This window comes from Cnephaeus nilssonii, assembly GCF_951640355.1.
Source record: "Cnephaeus nilssonii genome assembly, chromosome: 13".
Taxonomy (NCBI): Eukaryota; Metazoa; Chordata; class Mammalia; order Chiroptera; family Vespertilionidae; genus Cnephaeus; species Cnephaeus nilssonii.
This window is the reverse complement of record NC_137084.1, coordinates 25,826,588-25,846,418: the sequence shown is the minus strand read 5'-3', so window position 1 is coordinate 25,846,418 and position 19,831 is coordinate 25,826,588. Positions and strand designations below refer to the sequence as shown.

The following is a 19,831-nucleotide window of genomic DNA, read 5'->3' as shown; positions in this document are numbered from 1 at the left end:
GCTGTATGTTCTTATTTGTTCCAAAACATAGAGTAAGAGCCATATTGTTAATTATAAAGTAGAAAGGCTATGGTATAAAACCTCTAACAACTTCTGGCCTTGTTTTGCTGATGTTACCTAAAGCTAATTGTAATGTCAGTTGTTATATCCAGGACACTTACAGACTCAACTTTTAGTTCTCTACTGACCTGTCCCCAGTAAACAAGTCACAACAGTATTTTAAGTTTGTTTATTATAACTCAGCAGTGGCCAAAACACTTGGAGGGAAGGCTCTGTTCTGAATTTCCTACTTAGAATCTGTATACATATTTTCCTAATCTGGCCTGAGGTGGGACAATTTCCAGTCTAAGCTTTCTAAGCAGATGGCCATGCTGGAAAAGAGTCTGGCTAGACATTGTTATGCTGATACCTGTGGTGCTTCTTTTTCCTGTTTTATCAGAAGATGAAATAGCTGAGACTTTAGTAGGATTGCAATAGACCATGCTGGTCCTTATATCTTCTCAATGTAGCCCCATATAGTGAGGTGTTTAATTTTTTAAATGTCAATTACTTGTTATGTGTAAGGCTCATTATTAAGACTCAATAGTGACAAAAGAATGTTCTAGTCTCTTATATCTTGGTGCCTAAGTTGTGTATCCCTCACTTGTATTTCAATTAATCTTCTAGAGCAGGTGAGAAAGAGGAGAATGATTGTACATGCCCGAGGAAGAAGGTGAATCTTGTGACCTACTCATACTCCTTCCTATGTCTTGGCAGAGAAATACATGTGCATTTACACATTATTGTATCTTAGGTGTTTTACTTGGTTTAAAATGAACCATGATTTTGGATTATATTTTATTGGCTCCTAAGAAATGGTTTTCTGAATTGAATTATAAAATCTGTTTGTTATAATTTTTTATTAGAACCTTTGCTTGCAGCAACCCTGCACCATCTGTGTCTCTGGTATGTTTACTGTCTTTGATAATAGAATGTGGGAGCCAACAACATTTCTTTTTATACCTGGCTGCCACAAGTCTTGGGACAAATGTTCAGCTCAGCCAAGACAAAAGATAAAACTGTATGATCTCCCTTTGTTATCACTGCCCCTCATCTCCTTCACATACAACTCACAAGACATGTGTTTTCCATAGACCTGATTTGTTTTATTTATGTTAAAGATTTTAATATGTTTAGTGTTAAAATTGTGTCAAATCCTTTTTAACAGAGGTAAGGAATAAATATTTTCATATTCTGTAAACCTTAGGAAAATTCGCCAGAAAAATTAAAAGGATAGTAAGATATTATTACTTAGAGGGGAGGGGATAGGGAAGAATTAAAATAAATTGTGTCAATACATTTTCAGAAATATTGACTCACAAGCCTAATGTATGAATAATGAATTAGAACCTTTTAGATTTAGCCAGTTTTGTAGAATGATTCATTGAAATTCAGATAAAATTTAATTGCATAAAATTAGGTCCTGTCTAGTTGCTTCATGAATATACATTCTTATTTCTTAAAACAAATTTAAAAAAAGAGCCCTAGCCAGTTTTGCTTAGTAGTTAGTGTCCACTCATGGATTGAAAGGTCACAGGTTCAATTGTGGTCAAGGGCACATACCTTAGTTGCAGGCTTGATCCCCAGTGCCAATCAGAGAGTGTGTGGGAGGCAAGCAATTTCTGTGTCTCTGTCACATACCTGTTTCTCTCTGTCTCTACTCTCCCCTTCCACTCTCTCTAAAAATCAATGGGAAAAATATCCTTGGGTGAGGATTTACAAAAAAAACAACAAATAAATAAATAAAATTAAAAGTTTTTGCATTAAATACAGCACTGTCACCCTTTGTAGTCTAGCTCAATTTAAGGTAGATTTTTGAGACAAATAGCCGTCAACATCTCCAGAAACAATAGATTGGATGGTGATCTAAACCAGGCCCCTTTGTTTTGTGGGCTATAAAAACTTGAAGCTTTGTAGCTCCATATTTTCCCCCCAAAAGTAAATTAAAAATTATGATATGAACTTTAGCATCTAAACATGTGATAGAGAGCAGATGATAAAATGTACATCTATGAAAATTAAATTTGCTTTTTGGTGTTACTTTAATCAGAAGATACTGTGACATCTCATTCCACATTGAGGAGCCACTTTCTAGTTCTCTGTTCCAGCTTAAACACACCTTTAAATTATCAGTTAAAATCTCATACTGTGTTTTTCACTGTACATGATTTCTATTCATTGTATATTGTCAACCTATTATACAGATAATATTACCTAGTCTCAGAAAAATTAATCACTGAATATATATTTATTCAATGATTGAATGTGAATGAAAGCTACTCTAGAAACATGATAAGCTTCTAAGTAACCCAATTCTTTTCTTCACAGGAGTTAAATTGAAAAACCAGATAAACTTTAAATAAAATTCACTCTGGTAAAGTATCCTGTCTTTCACAGGTCTTCTGATGGTTTAATAACCATAGAACTGTTCTTGTTTTATATAATTTTGTAACTATTGCACATGAATTAACCCAGTACCTAATTAGTTGGAAACTAGGACCACAGTATAATGATTTGGGTCAAAATATGCAACACCTGTCATTGTTTTTCTTTATTTTTTTTTAAGCTTCTGTCTCCTAAGATCTCTTGGCTATATTTTACCGCATTCAATGAATAATTAGAATTGATAAATACAGACAGCCCTCGGGTTAAGTCGGACTTGACATATGTTGTTTCGTGGTTACATCGCCATCTCCCATTTATTTATAAAAAATAAGTTCCATCATTTCGATGTATGTACATATGTGCTTTATGTTTTTTTATTATTTATTTACCACAAGTAAAGGTCATGAATTGTTGTCTTTCTTTTACATTTTTTTAACTGTTTCACTTCATTACTGCTGTGTATGTGCTCCATGTGAGTGATGTAGGTACTTATGTAGGTGGATTCCAACTTACAGCGAAAATCGTGTTACATCACGCCATAGGAACAGATCTTTGATGTAACCCAAGGACCTACTGTACTTGAAATCTTGGAAGTGATGGTAATATAGCTTTCAAAAGCACATTTATTGCTTCCATTGGAATTCATTCTATCTGTCCTGATACAAGTTCACTGGTTACTATATTACTGTACATCCTTAAGTCATTCTTTAGTAGGACTCGCCTAATCTGGATGACAGGATTTGGGCTGAAACCCACACAAGGAGGGAGAAGGATGGGGCCAGGAGGGCTTGTACCTATGCAGACCCCCTCTGGACTGCATGAAGTTCCCTAGCAACTGTTGCCGAGGAATGGCAAGTGGTACTGAGGCTGGTATAGATGTGCTTACCCCTTCCCCTGAGATCTAAGAGGAACTTGCCCACAACCACTGCTCTACTGAAGCCCACCCACTGCCCATCTCAACTGTCCTTAACTCCTGCCCTAAGCCAAGGAGCTGGAGAGAGACATAAGGGCCATTCATCCCCTTCCTTATTTGGGGCTCAGACCCATGGACAGAAGGTGGCTTAGGTAGGTATGCCCTGCTGCTGCTGCCAGAGACTGTCACAATGTGAGTCCTGTGGTTGATGGTTGAGAATGTAGACGGGCTGGAGGCAGCAGTGACTCAGGGTGGGCAGAATGGTCTGAGCCTGGGGATGAGGATCTGAGAATCTGGGACTAAGGCCCATGATCCTAAAGGGGGGTATGAGTGGGGTTCAGAACAGAGGGCTCAGAGCTTATGGGATTCACCCACTTTTAGGTGTCCCCCTATTGGAAGTGCTCTCTCCCTCTCCTCTCTTTGTCTCTTTAAAATTCAGAATGGGTTTATTTTTAAGCATTAGTGTATACATTTATAAGTGCACATGTGATGTATTTTATGTATAAGTATCAAGTAGCTGTTTAAGGACAACAAGTGTTGCCCAGAAAATTATGTCCTGTAAGAGTAAAGTATGGAGAATAACACAGATCAATTTAGGAAACAAAAACTAAACATAGATACAAAAAATGGATATAGGTTTTTATAATCAAGAAAGTATCCTCACCATTTCCTTCCTCCTAAGTGGTCACCATAGGGCAAAAAACTTTAAACAAGGACAGAACCTCAGGGTTCTGCTTCCCAGACTGTGAGGGAGAGGAGAGATGAGCAACAGAGAAATGGGCACTTTGATAGCTGGCTACAGTGTTGCTATAAGCCCACGGCATTATCTCACCCAGTGTTGTGATGAACTGGAAACTGAAGAAAGGATGAGCCTCCTGCTGCTGACTTCTCCCCGGCAAACTCAATCCCCTTGCCTCACAAGAGCATCAGAAATATCCTTCCTTCCTTTCCACTCTGGATTCTTTTCATTGGCTAAATGTAAGAGGCAAAGTCTAATGATATAGAGAGGTTCTGAGCCGTGAGGGGAGGCAGGCCTTTGTGAGCCTGCTGAGCATCTTTCTGTCAGTATAAGATTATAGTATACAGGGTGGGGCAAAATAGGTTTACAGTTCTAAGTACGTGAAACACAGCATTTCTTTTTGTATTATTTTTATTTATTCATTTATTTATTACTAGAGGTCCAATGCACAAAATTTGTGAAAGGGGCAGGGTGCCCGCTGCCGAAACAGGTGCCTCTGACTCTGCCCCCACCCATCGCGGTGGCTAGGGAACTCTGCCACCTCTGCCTTGTGCCCCACCCCCCACCCCCCCGCCCCGCTGCACGGCTTCATCCAGAAGGTGGTCCGGAAGGATGTCCAGAAGGACATCCAGTCTAATTAGCACATTACACTTTTATTATTATAGATTGTATTAACTTCCACACAAACTACTGAAAACCTACTTTTGCCCCACCCTGTATAGCTAGAAATTGGTAGAGGCAGGATTTTAAAACACATCTGCTTAAGTCTAAGGCCGTTGCTGTTTTCTTTCAATAGGACTGTTATGGATTTGAAAAGGTACAGAGATATGGTGGGATAGAGAAGTGTATTGGACTAAAACTCAATAATAAAAAAGAGTGGGTACTGTTGTATTAGTTTGTTAGGGCTGCCATAACAAAATACTACAGAATGGGTGGCTCACACAACAGAAATTTATTTTCTCAGTTCTGGGGGCTAAGTGTCTGAGATCAAAGTGCTGGCAGATTCAGTTTCTTCTGAGAGCTCTTCCTGACTTGTAGCAGGTGTCTTCTCATTGTGTCCTATATGGCCTTTATTCTGAATCAGCATGGAGAAAGAGAGCTATCTCTGGTGTCTCTTCCTTATAAGGGCACCAGTTCTTTAGGATTAGGGGCCCACTTTTTTTTTTAACCTCCCTAGAGGCCCTGTCTCCTAATATAATCACATGGCTGAGAGTTAGACCTTTAACATATGAATTTTGGGGGACATAATTCAGTTTATATCAACTAGAAGTATACTGTTGGATTTATATCACAAGTTATCTTCAGAGACTTGAGGTAAAACTTTTCCAATTTAGTGGATATTCATGTAGAATACATCATTTTCTCAACTTAGCAAAATGAATTTTCAAAGATAATTATTTAAAATTTTATGGCAGTGAATGACAAATGCTCAAAGTGAAGGAGAAATTATAAAATTTACTGTAAGTACTAGCCTTTCTTTCATTTTGCAGGCCCAACAGCTTACTGATCTGGAACAAAAATTAGCTGTGGCCAGAAATGCGCTGGAGAAAGCAGCTCTTGACCGGGTATGTATATATCCATGAACCATCACGACTTTGGTTTTAGCAGACAAAGCCAGGGCATGTACATTGCTTCCCTTGATTTATTAATACAATTTCAGGTGCTGTTCATGTAAGATGGTTATAGAATTTACGAATGCTGGATATTCCCATTGGAACTCAATTTTTTCCTTGTTTTTGTTGCTACAGTAAATTGACTCAAGGTTCAGGCTCTGTGAGTTCATGGCTTTATTTTCCTCCTTACTGGTATATTTGTTCCATAACACCATAAATAAACATGCTTTCAAGCACCAATAGAGATGACATGTATTAACTCTGAATTAATGAAGCTATAAAGCCAATGGAAGTAGTTATTGATGTTTTTCATTCTAGAAATCTTAAATCAGAGTTCTGGAGGTCTTTACATAAACTGAGTTAACCATGAAGTCAGTATATATACAGACAATACAAGGGTGGGTGACAGTCCATCTTTATAACAGCTTTATCTACATATCTATATATATAAAAGCCTAAGTAACCGAATGACCGGTAGACCAATCGCTATGATGCACACTGACCACCAAGGAACAGATGCTTAACACACAGGATCAGACTGGGTTCCCTCCTGTCTGAATCAGGCCTGTGGGGATCAGGCTTGTGGGGATGGGGCTGAAACTGGCTATCCAACATACCCCAAGGGGTCCTGGATTGCAAGAGGGCAGAGGCTAGGCTGAGGGACTCCCGGCGTCCTCCCCGCCCCACCATGCATGGATTCATTGAAACATATTTTGCATACCATAAAAAAAAAAACACTTTTGAAGTTCATAGTTGTGTACCATCACCACTATTTACAAAAGATTTTCTTTATCTCTTTTTACCTCATCTATTTATTTTATATCAATCTCTCATTGTGTTACAATTGTGTATGCTCAGGATAAATCACAACTCCCATTCCATGTCTACCTTTGCCTTTCAATAGTCTTCATGTGAGTCATGCATGGGCAATAGGGAATTGGTACTTGGAAAGACAAATATAATATGAAGGAATTGCTTATGTAATTCAGAATTACTTTTCTGCTGTTAATAGTTATAGTATTTGGTAAAATTTCACTCTCTTTTCTCATTTTTAAATTAACTTTACAAGATTTGGGAAAGTAAATATCTCTTTCCTTTAGTTCACTTACATATTGTATATATTAACATGTATTATATAGTATACATACATTAGACACATTGTTTATAAATTGTTTATATATGTTAAATATATGCAATGCATGTGTTTGTGTATATTAAAATTTTCATATATAGTACATTTTATTAAATAATATAAATATTAATTATATATAACAAATATATATTGTATAATTAAAATGATACCTTTTAACATTTAATTCATATTGTTATTTACCTGATATTTCTTATGTTTGTCTATGCAGTTCTCTTTATACCCCTGCAATTTATAAAATAAGTTTTCTTTTAGAAAGTATTCTGTCTGCTGTAAAAAGCTTTCCGTTTTTGTGATTGCACCTTAGCAACAATTTTATTTAGAAAAATAAGCAAGTAAGGTGATTGCACTCATAGATTAATTTTGCAATAATATATTGCATATGTTTAGCAACTTTGTAAAGGGAGGAGATTATCTCCTAATCACCAATTTGAACCATGAGTGTTTTGATACAGAATAGAGGATGTGGAACATTTGAGTCTCATTTTAAAATTCTTCTGGTATAACCTTCTTGTTATGCAGTAGCTATAAAGAACCAGGATAAAATTTTACCTCCCAGGCCCTTGGGTCTCACATTTTCTTCACTTACTTATGACCAAAACTTCTTCAAAGCTAACACAGCTAACTTTTTAAACCAGATATCTAAAAAGTGTCATAGTACAGGAATTTGTAAGGACATTTATTGAATTCTAATGATTTTTTTCTTCTTATGGTTTAGATCTTTTGGAAAAACGTGCCTTTTGAATGAATAACTAAATATTTTAACAATGTCACTCCTTTGTGATTGTCATATTTTATATCAGTTTATCCAAAACTTAATATAATATTTAATGGTTTTAGGGAAGCCTACCTGCTATTTTGTAGACTAGATCAAATATAATTCATCTTACCAAGATTGCAGATTTATGAGAATTTTTTAATTTATGAAAAAATAAGCTTATACCAATTTATGCTAATCTCTGACCATATCCAACTCATGCTACATAATATTACTTTTTTAAAAGGGAAATGACTATAGTATTGCTAGAATCATAAAATCAAAGGAATGTATAATCCTCAAGTTCAACTAGACAATCTTTTTAAAAAAATTATTTCTCTGTTATCCCTACCGTGATCTCTGCAATATGCCTTAAGTCTGAATTCCCATGGTTCTGTGCAGCTCAGCTTCCTCTGAGATTTTAACAACTCTGACTGTAACTGTCAGAATGATTGTTATTACATTAAATATCTTCCCTGATTTGATTTCAGGTCATCCATTTAGCCAGTCAATGCTAAATATGTTTGAAATGCCTCTTGTGTGACTACCATATGCTAGGTGCTATGGAAAACAGACAGCATTTATGATACATGGTCTGAGGTTCCAAGTTTCTCACTATTTTGTTGGGCATGAACAATTCGAAAATAATTGTATGCAGAGCCACAAGGTCATAAAGGCACCAAGAATGGAAATAAATATGTATATTTTAAGTACATGTGGGTTGGATGGGCTGGTGTGGCCATATAATACTTCATGAGAAAATCATGATTTGGCCTGAGTTACAGAGCTTGGAGTTAATGCAGAGTTTTCTCCTCCCTCCTCTTACTCATTCTATGCTTTTCTCCTCCCATTTCTAACGCCCCACCCCACCACCGCCACCATAACTATGTACCTGTGCCATACCATGCCACATTCCTGATTCAGGATGAGAGACTATATAGTGCAGTGTTTAAGTAAAAGTCTCCAGTGTCCATCTATGAGCAAGTCATCATTTTTCCATTGAATGACTATGTTTGAATCCCCCAAACTCTTTTTTTGTTGTTAATCCTCACCTGAGGATATTTTTCCATTGAATTTTAGAGAGAGTGGGAGGGAGAGACAGAGAGAGAGAAACATCAATGTGAGAGAGAGACACATCGATTGGTTGCCTCCTGCACACCCCGACCAGGACCAGGGATTGAGCCTGCAACTGAGGCATGTGCCTTTCACCAGAATCAAAGCCTGGACCCTTCATTCCGCAGGTCAACTTTCTATCCACTGAGCCAAATTGGCAAGGCATCCCCAAGCTCTTTATGCTTCACTGTAACATGAAAAAATAATGAAACTTACTTTATAAGGGTGATGAGAAAATTATATGTCTCAAAAAAGCAACATACTAAGAAGAATTCTTGGCACCTGGAAAAGACTCAGTAAGCATATTAATTATTATTATTAGTGAATGAGATCACAGAGACTGCCTCTCTGTGATAGCAATTTCTCTCTTCAGCATCTGGTCACACCTTTTGCTATAGTGAACTATAAAAGCATTTCACATTACTGGAGGTTAATTTCAACAAATTTAATGTAAGATATGTGTGAGGCTCATAAACTGTAGTTATAAAGTCAGGTAGAAATGGTAGTTCACTTCAAAATGAATAAAAACTTCAGTTTAATGAGATTGCTCTTCCCCTCTCTCCATCATCTTTATATCTATACCTGCAGCTTTTTTTTTTAAATTCTCTTCAGGTGTCTGGCTTCTAAGAATATTATATCTAGTCTTCAAATAACCTTCACTACCTTATAAATATTATGAAAACAACATTTCACACTTCAGCTTGGTTCTCATCACATATTTAATGAAAGAAGTCTCAGTTTACTATCACAACATAAACAATAATAACCTCAAAATCTAAGAACCAACCTTGGTTTCTCAAACAATCAATTATTTATTTGGCAATATCTTATCTTATGAATTACATTTAGCCTCAGCTCCTAGAATGTAAAAACAACTTTATGGTTTGGAAATCTACCTCTCAAATTTTCATATGGAAAGAAAAGTTTGTATTACATGTAATCATCACAAAATGTATCTTAGGAAAGCATGTATAATTACATCCATATTACAGATGACACAGTTAGGTGACATACATACACTCCTGGGACTAACTAGGAAGAAACCAAGAAATATTTTTGCCACAGTAGTTCTGGAACATAACAGGAGCATGATAGGTACTTAATGATTGAATAGATAAATGAAGATTTAACTTCATAAATTAATAAACACGCTATATATTCTACATACAAAGACCTGGAGAGACCTCGAGCAGAGAGCCTAAAATATTAAAGGACCTTTCAGAATTCACAGAGCTGATTTCACAGCAGAAATAACATTAAAGAAAAGCCTTTAGATTCACAGCCCCTCATGATCTTTCCAAATCGGTCTCCCCGCTCTCTGGTTCTGGGGTGCATCACCCAGGAATCACAGCAGCCAAGTCACTGCAGATTGGCAGCTCCTGTGTTGAGCATCTGCCCCCTGGTGGTCAGTGCATGTCATATGTACTGGCTGCTCAAATGGTTGGAGGATCACTTAGCCTTTTATATATATAGATTTTTCTCATGCAAAATGGCACCCTCTTATATCCTCTGGAAGGTTTTCTTTATTCATGTAACAAATATTTAAGTTATAAACTGGTGATGCTGCTGAAAAGGTACTGACACTCAAAGAAATTACGTTCTAATAGAAGTAGATAAATAATAAACACATAAACAATAAGATCATTTGCAGTGGTAACAAGGGCTACATAGGCCATAATTTAAAAACAGTGATAGAGATTCTAAAGGAGTGTTCCATGATCAGGGACTCTATTTCAAAGCAGATAATATATAAACTGAGATATGAATTTTAATTGGAATTTCCTGCATAGCTATTTGAAAAAAGGGTTCTGCAAGCAGAGGCAACAGCAAATATAAAGGCTCTAAGATGCAAATGAGCTTGGGATGTTTGATGAGCTATAAATAAAGGACATTGTTAAAAGCAGGTCCTTATTAAGGAGTTTGCATTTTACTAGAATGTGGAAAAAAATGGTTTGGTGTGGGAATAGGCAGGGCAAAAACAAGACTGACCTTCAGAGGGAACTGGTTGTAAGATCTAGGACAGGGTATACATTACATGGTTTGCATCATATGTCTTAGGTGACATCTTGTTTCAGTGAACTTCAAAGTGAACAGTAGCTTGTAGTTTCAAAACCGACTATAGCTGGCAGCAGGAATGAAAATGTAATCATGTGATATAAAATCATTGTCTTGGTCCTGCTGATGGAACTCGGTCAAGCCAAACCTGAGGTGTGTCCCTGGTAACAGGCTCTATTAACTAGATTAAGTGGAAAACTAGATTTTGTTTTGTGTATGTTTTTCAGAAGATAACTGGATTAGGGCAGGGTTGCTCACAGCAATCTGCTGTCTGTGGCAGAAAAAAAAATCTATAATGTACTCAAGCACTGGAGCCAGAATCTAAGGTAGGGGTCAAAGTTACAGGCTTAGGGTTCAAAAATGAGATAAAATATAAAGCTAAGAGATTAAGAATAGGTTGAAACATAAAAGATAGCTTACTACTGTGGCTATGAAAGTTGAGGAGTTGGAGGTTACCTCTGTGTGATGATGTTTCTATTATCTGCGATGATCCTGACAATGTCAGGAGAGCTGTGGAAACAAACAAGATGATTGTATCAAAGTTCAGACAATTAAAAATGGACATGTAAGACCCATCCCCAGTTGTTGTTTTATTGGAAAATTTGTCTTGCCTAAAAATGTTTATTGAAAATCGATGTTTGAAAATATTAACTTAATGCTGTTTGTTATTTATTTTCAGCATCTAATTTCAGCCACCACTCTGGATTTTGTCTATTATGAAAACACCAGAGGCCCAGTGCATGAAATTCGTGCACTCGGGGTTGGGGGGTGCTCAGCCCAGCCTGTGCCCTCTCACAGTCCAGGAGATGTCCTACTGGAGGGGGCCTAAGCTGGCAGTCGGACATCCTTAGTGCTGCCGCGGAGGTGGGAGAGGCTCCCACCACCACTGCTGCTGCGCTTGCCAGCCGTGAACCTGGCTCAGGGCTTTCTCCCCACTAGGGGGAAGCTCCTGTGTTGAGCCCCCTTGTGGTCAGTGTGTGTCATAGAGCCATTCGGTCATTAGCCTTTTATTATATAGGACATATCTTAAGCCTGTTACAAATCCAAAGCTGAGATGTAGAATGGCTTTAGAGGAGCCAAGATATAAACACAGTGAATACAGTAACCACTGTTACTTTCTGCATGATTTAAACATTACATCTCTACATTTCAAAGCCACATTAGCTTTGAGTCCTAGCCAAGGCTTGCCTGACCCTGTCACATTAACACTGTTTCTATGGTCCCACTAAAAGATGCAACACAGAGAACATATTTAAATGGTTCAGTGTCACCTGGGATAACTCACTCCTGGCACAACACCCAATACCTTGATCTCCTCTTCTGTAGTGAGAGATGGGAAGGGTCAGCCTGGATTATAACAAGAAATAATAGGAGAAGAAAACTGAACTATTACATTTATTTTTATTGATATAACTTGTTAATTTTCTTTCCTAACACACAAAAATAATGTTTTCACCTAAGTTTTTAAGTCATTTATTAAAAAAAACAACACTTTTTGTTGAGTCCCTTTAATATGTCAGGGATTGTGTTATGATGTGCCACAACAGTTCTGAACAAAATAGGCAACTTATACATGTGTGTTTATACATATAAATTAAAAATGAGAAATTAGCAATCAATTATATAAAGGAAACAATGGGATCAATTATAGAAATCAATGGGGTGGAGGAAGGGCAACCAACACTCTAGAAACTCAGACTAGCAGTTAAAAGGGGCCACTTTGAGTATAAGGTCATCATTCAGCTTAGCCCCCTTCTGTCCACTTGACAATGCTTCTCCATTCTAGTTCTTATCAGATTCTCATTTGGTCTTAGACAATCCTAGGGCAAGAGTCATGAGAAGAAAATGCATCTCTGTTCTGTCTTATATCTTTCTGGTTGTTGCTCTTATTGCTTCTTTTTCAAAATTACTTGCCGTGACCAAAGAGAGAGAGATTTCTTAACTGCCATTCTAGCAATTGGCACTCACAACTTAAAGATAAATATTATCATATATCACATATGAGTAGAAAGCACAGAGGTAGGCATTGGGAAGGATCTAAATCATAGCCACTGCTTTTAAGAAATTGATCACGAAGGCTTTATGGGAGACAAGAAATAGGGGAGGGTGCTCTGTGAAAGTGTTTCTGGTATAGTATATGAAAGGCAATAGTTTTGTTGGGTGTAAACGGCTTTGACAGGTAGAGAAAACAAACTGTGCTGCTTCACTGATCTATGAAGGCACTGAAAGGCTAATCTCCACGTGTGCCAGCTTGTCCCGGAGTCTCAGCCTCAGGAACTAATCTCTCTCTTCACCTCTCTTGGCCTGAAGGCCATATCTCATGTCTTGAGATTGATGTTTCTTTGACATTGTCTTATTAGGGTCTGTATCCACACCCCAAAGTACCCTTCAGTTACCATGAGATTTCCCAACAGTTGGATGTCTCTCTTCATTTTGGCACCTGAGGATCTCTCTGTCGTTTGTACTCAGCTTTATATTCTTTTTTAACTTATAAGTATGTAAAAATATTTTCAGAAGTGGGTCCTGGGGATTCAATGCGAGGTAGAGATGATGGTCTATGTAAGTTCAGTCTGCCTGGTGATATAAACCGAAAATAAACCAGGTCTGAACACTTTGAACTTTCTTTTCTTCACAGTAAAATCATAATTCATCGTGCCAGTTTCACAGATGTTTGAAAGCATAAAATTATTTTTTGCATATGGAAGTTGAAAGTGCTTGGAGGATTGTGATATCCTATGCTAATATCAGAAAGTATTAATATTATTTACAGTCAAAGAAAATTAACTTCTACTTCTGAACAAGGCCCAAGGAAAATAAAGATTTTATTGGAAACAAATTCATTTTTCCCAATATGTGAGGAAATTGAGTCTCTAATACAGGCTAATCTGAGAAACACAGAGGCCTACATTGCCAGGGGGAGGATTTGTAATAAAGGTGGCTGGTCCTACTAGAAAGAAGACAGTTTTCTAAGAGCATTTTCTATTTCAGAGTGCCCCAGAGTATATTTTCTTCAACAAATATATTCAGCAAACTACCTTGATTGAAATCATGCCAGTTCAAGGGAAAAAAGAGAGATATGTCTCTGAATTTCAGTGCTCAAAATATATCATAAAACACATTCACTCCTAAAAACAAACAGATTGAGTATGCATAAAACAGGGTATCATGTGATTCTGGTTATGTAAAATTTGTGATCTCTCTCTCTTTTTTTTTTTTTTGTAGGAGTCACAACTGAAAGCACTGAAACAGACTGTACAACTCTGCCTGTCATCTGTTTTTCGTGATCAACCACCCCCTTTGAGTCTAATCAGGTCAGATCCAACTCAGATGTCAATTCCACCCAGTCCCATTGATGTCAAGATTCTAGATACAAAGACAAAAAGCAAGGTACACTTTATTTGTGCTTTGGAAAGTAAAACCAATGAACTTGTATGCATATATGTATAAATCGTGGGCACAGACAATGGGGTAGTGAGTGCCTGGGTGGTGAGGGGAGGCTGGAAGAGATTAATTGAAGAAAAAGGACCTATGTAATACTTTCAACAATAAAGATTTTAAGGAAGCTTTCCCTTTATGCCCTTTGGAGGATTTTAAAAAATAATAATAATACAAAGTAAAATAAAGTAATGTACTATGGGGTCATCAGTGTGGATCTAAGTAAAACATAAAAATGATGTAAATGGATGATAGTAACCCAATTTGTAACTCTGTATAGTCACATGGTGAAGGCTCTTTACTAGAGAGCCAGTTGACTCTTAGGCAGGATGATCTAATTGTAAAATAATAATAATTATCATTATTTATAACAATTATTTTTCTAAATTAACATTCCAAAATAATTATTATGTTACAGTTAGTTGAAAGAAAGTGTCTTGTATTATATTCCAATATATACCAGAAGTTTAATATGGGAAATATTTTTTTCCTATTGTATAACTATCATTCTTTTAAAAGTGGATACATTTTTTTTATTAAGACAGTTCTCAACACTGCCTGCACATTAGACTCACTTGGGATACTTGTTAAAAAAAAAAAAAAATCCTGACACTTGGGACTAAACCCAGACCTATTAAATCAAATTCTTTGTGGTTGGGCTGCAATCATTAGTGTTTTTTAAAAGCTTCCCAGGAGGTTTTTGAGACCTACTGACAAGCAAATTTTCCTCCAAGTCCACACCACACTACATCACATGGGGCACGGGCTTTTGGTTTCAATTGTCAGAACCTGCAATTTGCAGGCTGTGCATTTAAATAAATCCTGACAATCTGAAGTAGTGGAGAAAGGGTTTCCAGTATATATTTACTTGAAAGTGCTGGCTCTCTTATCATTTGCCTTAGGCTCTCTCACTGTTAAAAAGAATGTTACAGATACCAGTGATGGGGGAAATGAGACATTTTGGGAGGGCTAGCAATCTGAATCTGTGCCAGTAACCTAATGCACATTCTTGCTAGCTTATAGTCTAGTCACTGTCCTTTCTTTAATTATCTGGTCTTGCAAGACCTGTTTACCTAAATACAACTCCTATTTTAGGGAGGCCATAAACCATGAACAATACACAACCCCCAGACAGGGTTATCAGTGCTGGCGCCAGGCCAGGCTTTTAGGTGTGTTCTCATGGTCCCCATCCCAACACACAAGGTTTTTTGCAAAGTCTGAGAAAGGTCCGGAAGTCCCATCCCATATTTGGGGGACAAAGAGATCAAAGGGTATAAAGGGGAAGCTTCCTCCATATTGGTTTGCTCAGAATTTGGAGAGAAATAGTCTCCCCTGAGTTAATGTACTGGTACATGTGAAATATATGAAAATAAATGGGTTTTCCCTGTGTCTCCCAGTACTCCTGTGTGTTCTTTGGTTGCCAGGTAAATTCTGTATCACCAGAACCACCTATGCAGTTACATAATTGTGCAAACATCTAGAGCCTATTTATTGCTGCTTATTTCTGTGATTTCCTATCTTTGGAATAAAGGGGATATGGACAATTTGTAGATTAGGGAAATACTACATTCAGGATCTAGACTAAAAAAAAAAGTGAAACAAAATAATTCTACTATAAAACAGCATGAGCTCTGGCTGGTGTGGCTCAGGTGTTTGAGCGCAGGCTCATGCACCAAGAGGTCACCAGATCCATTCCCAGTGCTTGGGTGTGGGCTTGATCCCCTGCAGGGGGCATGCAGGAGGCAGCAGTTGATATTTCTCTCCTGCCCTCTCCCTTCCTTTATCTCTCTAAAATTAATAAAAAAAACATATTTAAAAAATACAGCATGAGACTAGAGATAATTTTAAAAGTTTAAGACATTAAATGCATGACTGTGACTCCAAAATTCCCATTTACTAGTAGTATGTTGTGTGTTATAGGATATAAATGCTACTTACCCATCTATGGAATATTAAGCTGACACCCAAGATAAAACCTTCCATATTCAATAGCCCACCATTTTCTAGGGGTACCAAAATAAACAACCAACACATACTTTTACCTCTTTAAAAAAAATAATTCACTTAAAATTGGAATCAGGTGTGATTCTCTTCTTCTCAGAAGTATTTCTAGAGCTATGAAAGTAACTTGTATTTACAAAATATCTGATAAAACAATTCCTTTGGATTGTAGAGGGGAGACAAGGACCATGGATAAGACATGGTATATGATATTAATCCGACTTGGCTTCTTTCTGGCCTGCTACATTAGAGGCTGGACTCACCTAGTTTTTGGTTTCTCCATTTTCTGCAGGTAAATCTTCTTTAATATCTTGGTTAGCCAGTTGGCCTCTTTTTTTTTCCCCAATGAGATTCAATAAATTAAAAATAAATTTAAAAGAAGGCTAGTAAGTTTATATATTTTCAAGCAAACCTAAATTTGCAAATGATAAAATGCACTATAAGATGAACACCACCTAGAACCTTTCATTTTGCCACTGCTTATTCTCTGTGGCTAAATTCACCATGGCACATGAATCCATTTGGGAAGCATTCCTGACAGAGTTGAGTCATATCTTGGAGAACCCTCCCCACCACCTGTGCTTCCTTGCTATCAAAGAATCTGGGTAGCAAACAGAGAGGTTCCCTGGATGCTTATGTAAAGACACAAGAGGCAGCATTTCTGAACTTGTTCCTATAAAGTTGACCATTTGTAAAACCCACACGCACCTCATTTTCATAGATTAGGAATTCAATGTGCTGCTAATATTATGATTAGGATCCTTCCATGAATGCCAATCTGCTTTGCTGAGCACTTAAGAAATCCTGATTGATATTTTTCTATATCTCTTACTTAAGAAAAGATAATATCCTCCTATTCCCCATATCTCCATGAGTCCCTGGCCTGAATATGATAGCTTCATCTGACGGAAGTAAACTCCTTCTTTCCAACCTCCCCATGCAATTGCCAAACCATGCCTAAACTTGCCACACCCGTCAGACATTGTATACATTATCCTTCCTTCTTCCCCCATGTAGAGCCCATTCTTTAGAACAGGGAAGGTTGAAACATCAGTCCTCACTTCCATCTCATCCCTCCTGATGCTGCTGCTAAAACCCAGCAATGACCCAGTAAGGTCCCAGATTGCATTACCCCACTACTGAAATAGCCAGAAGCATAACCTTGGTCTCCTTAAGCTTGTTCTTGAGCCACATTAAAAGTGTACCTTCTCTAGCTTCTCTATATGCTTAGTATTTTATTAGCACAAAATAGATTAAATGTTTTAATTTTCAACTTTAAAATGTTGGGAAAATAGATTTAATAAGACTATGCCTGATTTCCTAGTTTGTTTATTTTGTTTTCAATTTTAGGTATTTGTTAATGCTTTGATATTAAACTAATATTTTAAACATGTATAGGTAGTGTGACTTCTTTGTCATATTTATATGCTAATACACATAAGGCCACCTACTATAACCATTTATAACACTAACTACTCTAAAATTATATTAGTTCTTTTTATTAGGAAACTGATGCTTATTTGTCATAGACAGTTTTAGAAACTAATGCAAATAGCAATGATATCAATACTAATTGACATTTATTGAGTTGTACTACACTCATATGAAATTAAATGCTCCTCACAAAACTCTAGAAGGGAGAAATATTATTAGCCTCAGGGTTTTTTTAAAGAATATTTCTTTTGGAATAATTTAAAAATAGAAAAAGCTATCATTACAAACTTTGTAGCTTGATATTGGGATTCTTCTCCCTACTTTATAGCATTTTTCTCATAATTACTCTACTGCTGCCCTCTAAACCAAAAGGCCAACAACTGACCTTTCTTCCTAAATATATTTTCCTGCAGTGTTTCCATCACCTTGAATGTTCTCTCCTCACTCTTGCCTTAATCATCCAGAGGCCCATTTTAAAGATTACCCTTTCCGTCATGCCTTTTCTCATTACCACAAATGGATTTGACATTTGGCCTTTCAAAATATTTACAATTCTGCTTGTGCCCTTTTAATTAATCTACTTTATCTTATAACTATTTATGTGAGTAGCAATCAGATTATGTAAGTTCTATGAAGACAAAAATCACACCTTCCTCAACTTTATATTTATCAATGGTGTGTAACACAGAGAAATGGCTTATTTGAAGACATTTTGTTTCCCTGGTTAATTATATTCTATTTTTTTTAGGGAAGGCTCAGGGGGGAGATCAGAAGATAGCAGTATTAAGAAAGAATAGGAGAGAAAGAGGGAGTAAGACAGGATGCCTTCTATATCTCATACAACTAAATTAAACTTCTTTAAGTAAAAGGAAAGAGGAATTTTATTTGTTTGATTTATTCTAGAGGCCCGGTGCATGAAATTTGTGAGTGGGTACAGTCCCTAGGCCTGGCTTACTATCAGGACCATCTTCCCCAGCCGCAGCCAGTCCCGCCCCCCCCCCCACCCCGGGTTCCCCCTTCACCATCGGGTGATTGGTGCCTGTCGGCCAGGGGAAGGGACCTAGAGGTTGGCTGTTCCTGCCTGCTAGCTGGCCCCACCCCTGATGCAGGTGGCCATTAGGCGATCAGAGCCTACTGGCCAGGGAAAGAGACCAAGAATTAGTCAGTGAGCCTCATAGTGACTGGTCCAGCTGTGGTTCTGGTCATTCTGCCTTTAGGGTCAATTTGCATATTGCCCTTTTATTATATAAGATTATACATAAAGCCCAGCATTTGGGTGAATTAATATAAGACCTGTTTTCCATTGTCTCTCTAATATACTAGTTTCATTATTATTTTTACATTTAATATTCTACTAGTTTTATTAAGTATCTTTGGTGTTTATTTTAAGAAAATTGTTAATTTTATAAGAATGCCCCCCTGCTAAGGAATATAACTGCCTGTGGAAAAACAGGCCAGTGCTGTCTAGAGTGTAGCACAGAGAAAACTTTAATGCATTTGAGTACTCTGACCAGACCACATACTAGTCTTTGTCTACCTAGGTCCCTAATGGTTAGAAACCTCTTTTTCATATCCCCTGTCATCCACTGAGATCAAAGATTCAGATCCAAGCAAGTTAGCACTCACTGAGTTTTTGTCTATCTTCCAATAGCACCCTCATAGATTAATGGGGGAAGCAATATATTCAAATCAATCAGCTCTAACCAAGAAACACTCATTTGAGTAGATAATCTTACACAAGTCAATAGGAATATTTATATATATTAGTTATGGTATAACCCTTCTCTGGCCAGAAGCTGGAAAATGATCTTTTCACTTTATCTTACTTTTTAATTTAGTGTTCCTCAAAAGATGAATTTTAGGATAATATTTTGGATATTCAGAGGTATAAAGCAGCAATTAATTAATTAGTAAAGCATAGGAGTCAATATGGTCCTCTATGCAAATTACAGTGGGATATTACAAAACATTTTCTTTCTTCCTGAGAAAATAAGATGTGTACTATTTCTGAGATATACTGAAAGTTAACGTGAAAAGAAAGTACACGATTTTATTTATTTATTTATTTATTTATTTATTTATTTACGAGCTAGGATTCTTAAAATAATCCCATTGAACATCACTAATACAAAATAATAGAATTTATATTATTTCATTTTTAAGTTAAGAAGTTTTAAAGTCCAAATTTTAAAGTCTC

General features: G+C 36.9%; 1 protein-coding gene across 1 annotated transcript in view; it reads left to right on the top strand.

Moving 5' to 3' along the window:
* LUZP2 (leucine zipper protein 2) overlaps positions 1-19,831 on the top strand; it is a gene marked incomplete at both ends in the record, with an annotated part of 306,815 nt that overhangs the window by 270,820 nt on the left and 16,164 nt on the right. The window contains 2 exons of the mRNA XM_079788833.1: positions 5,567-5,641; positions 13,987-14,151. Of these exons, the coding sequence (XP_079644959.1) occupies positions 5,567-5,641; positions 13,987-14,151 (240 nt within the window). The remainder of the gene's footprint in view (positions 1-5,566; positions 5,642-13,986; positions 14,152-19,831) is intronic.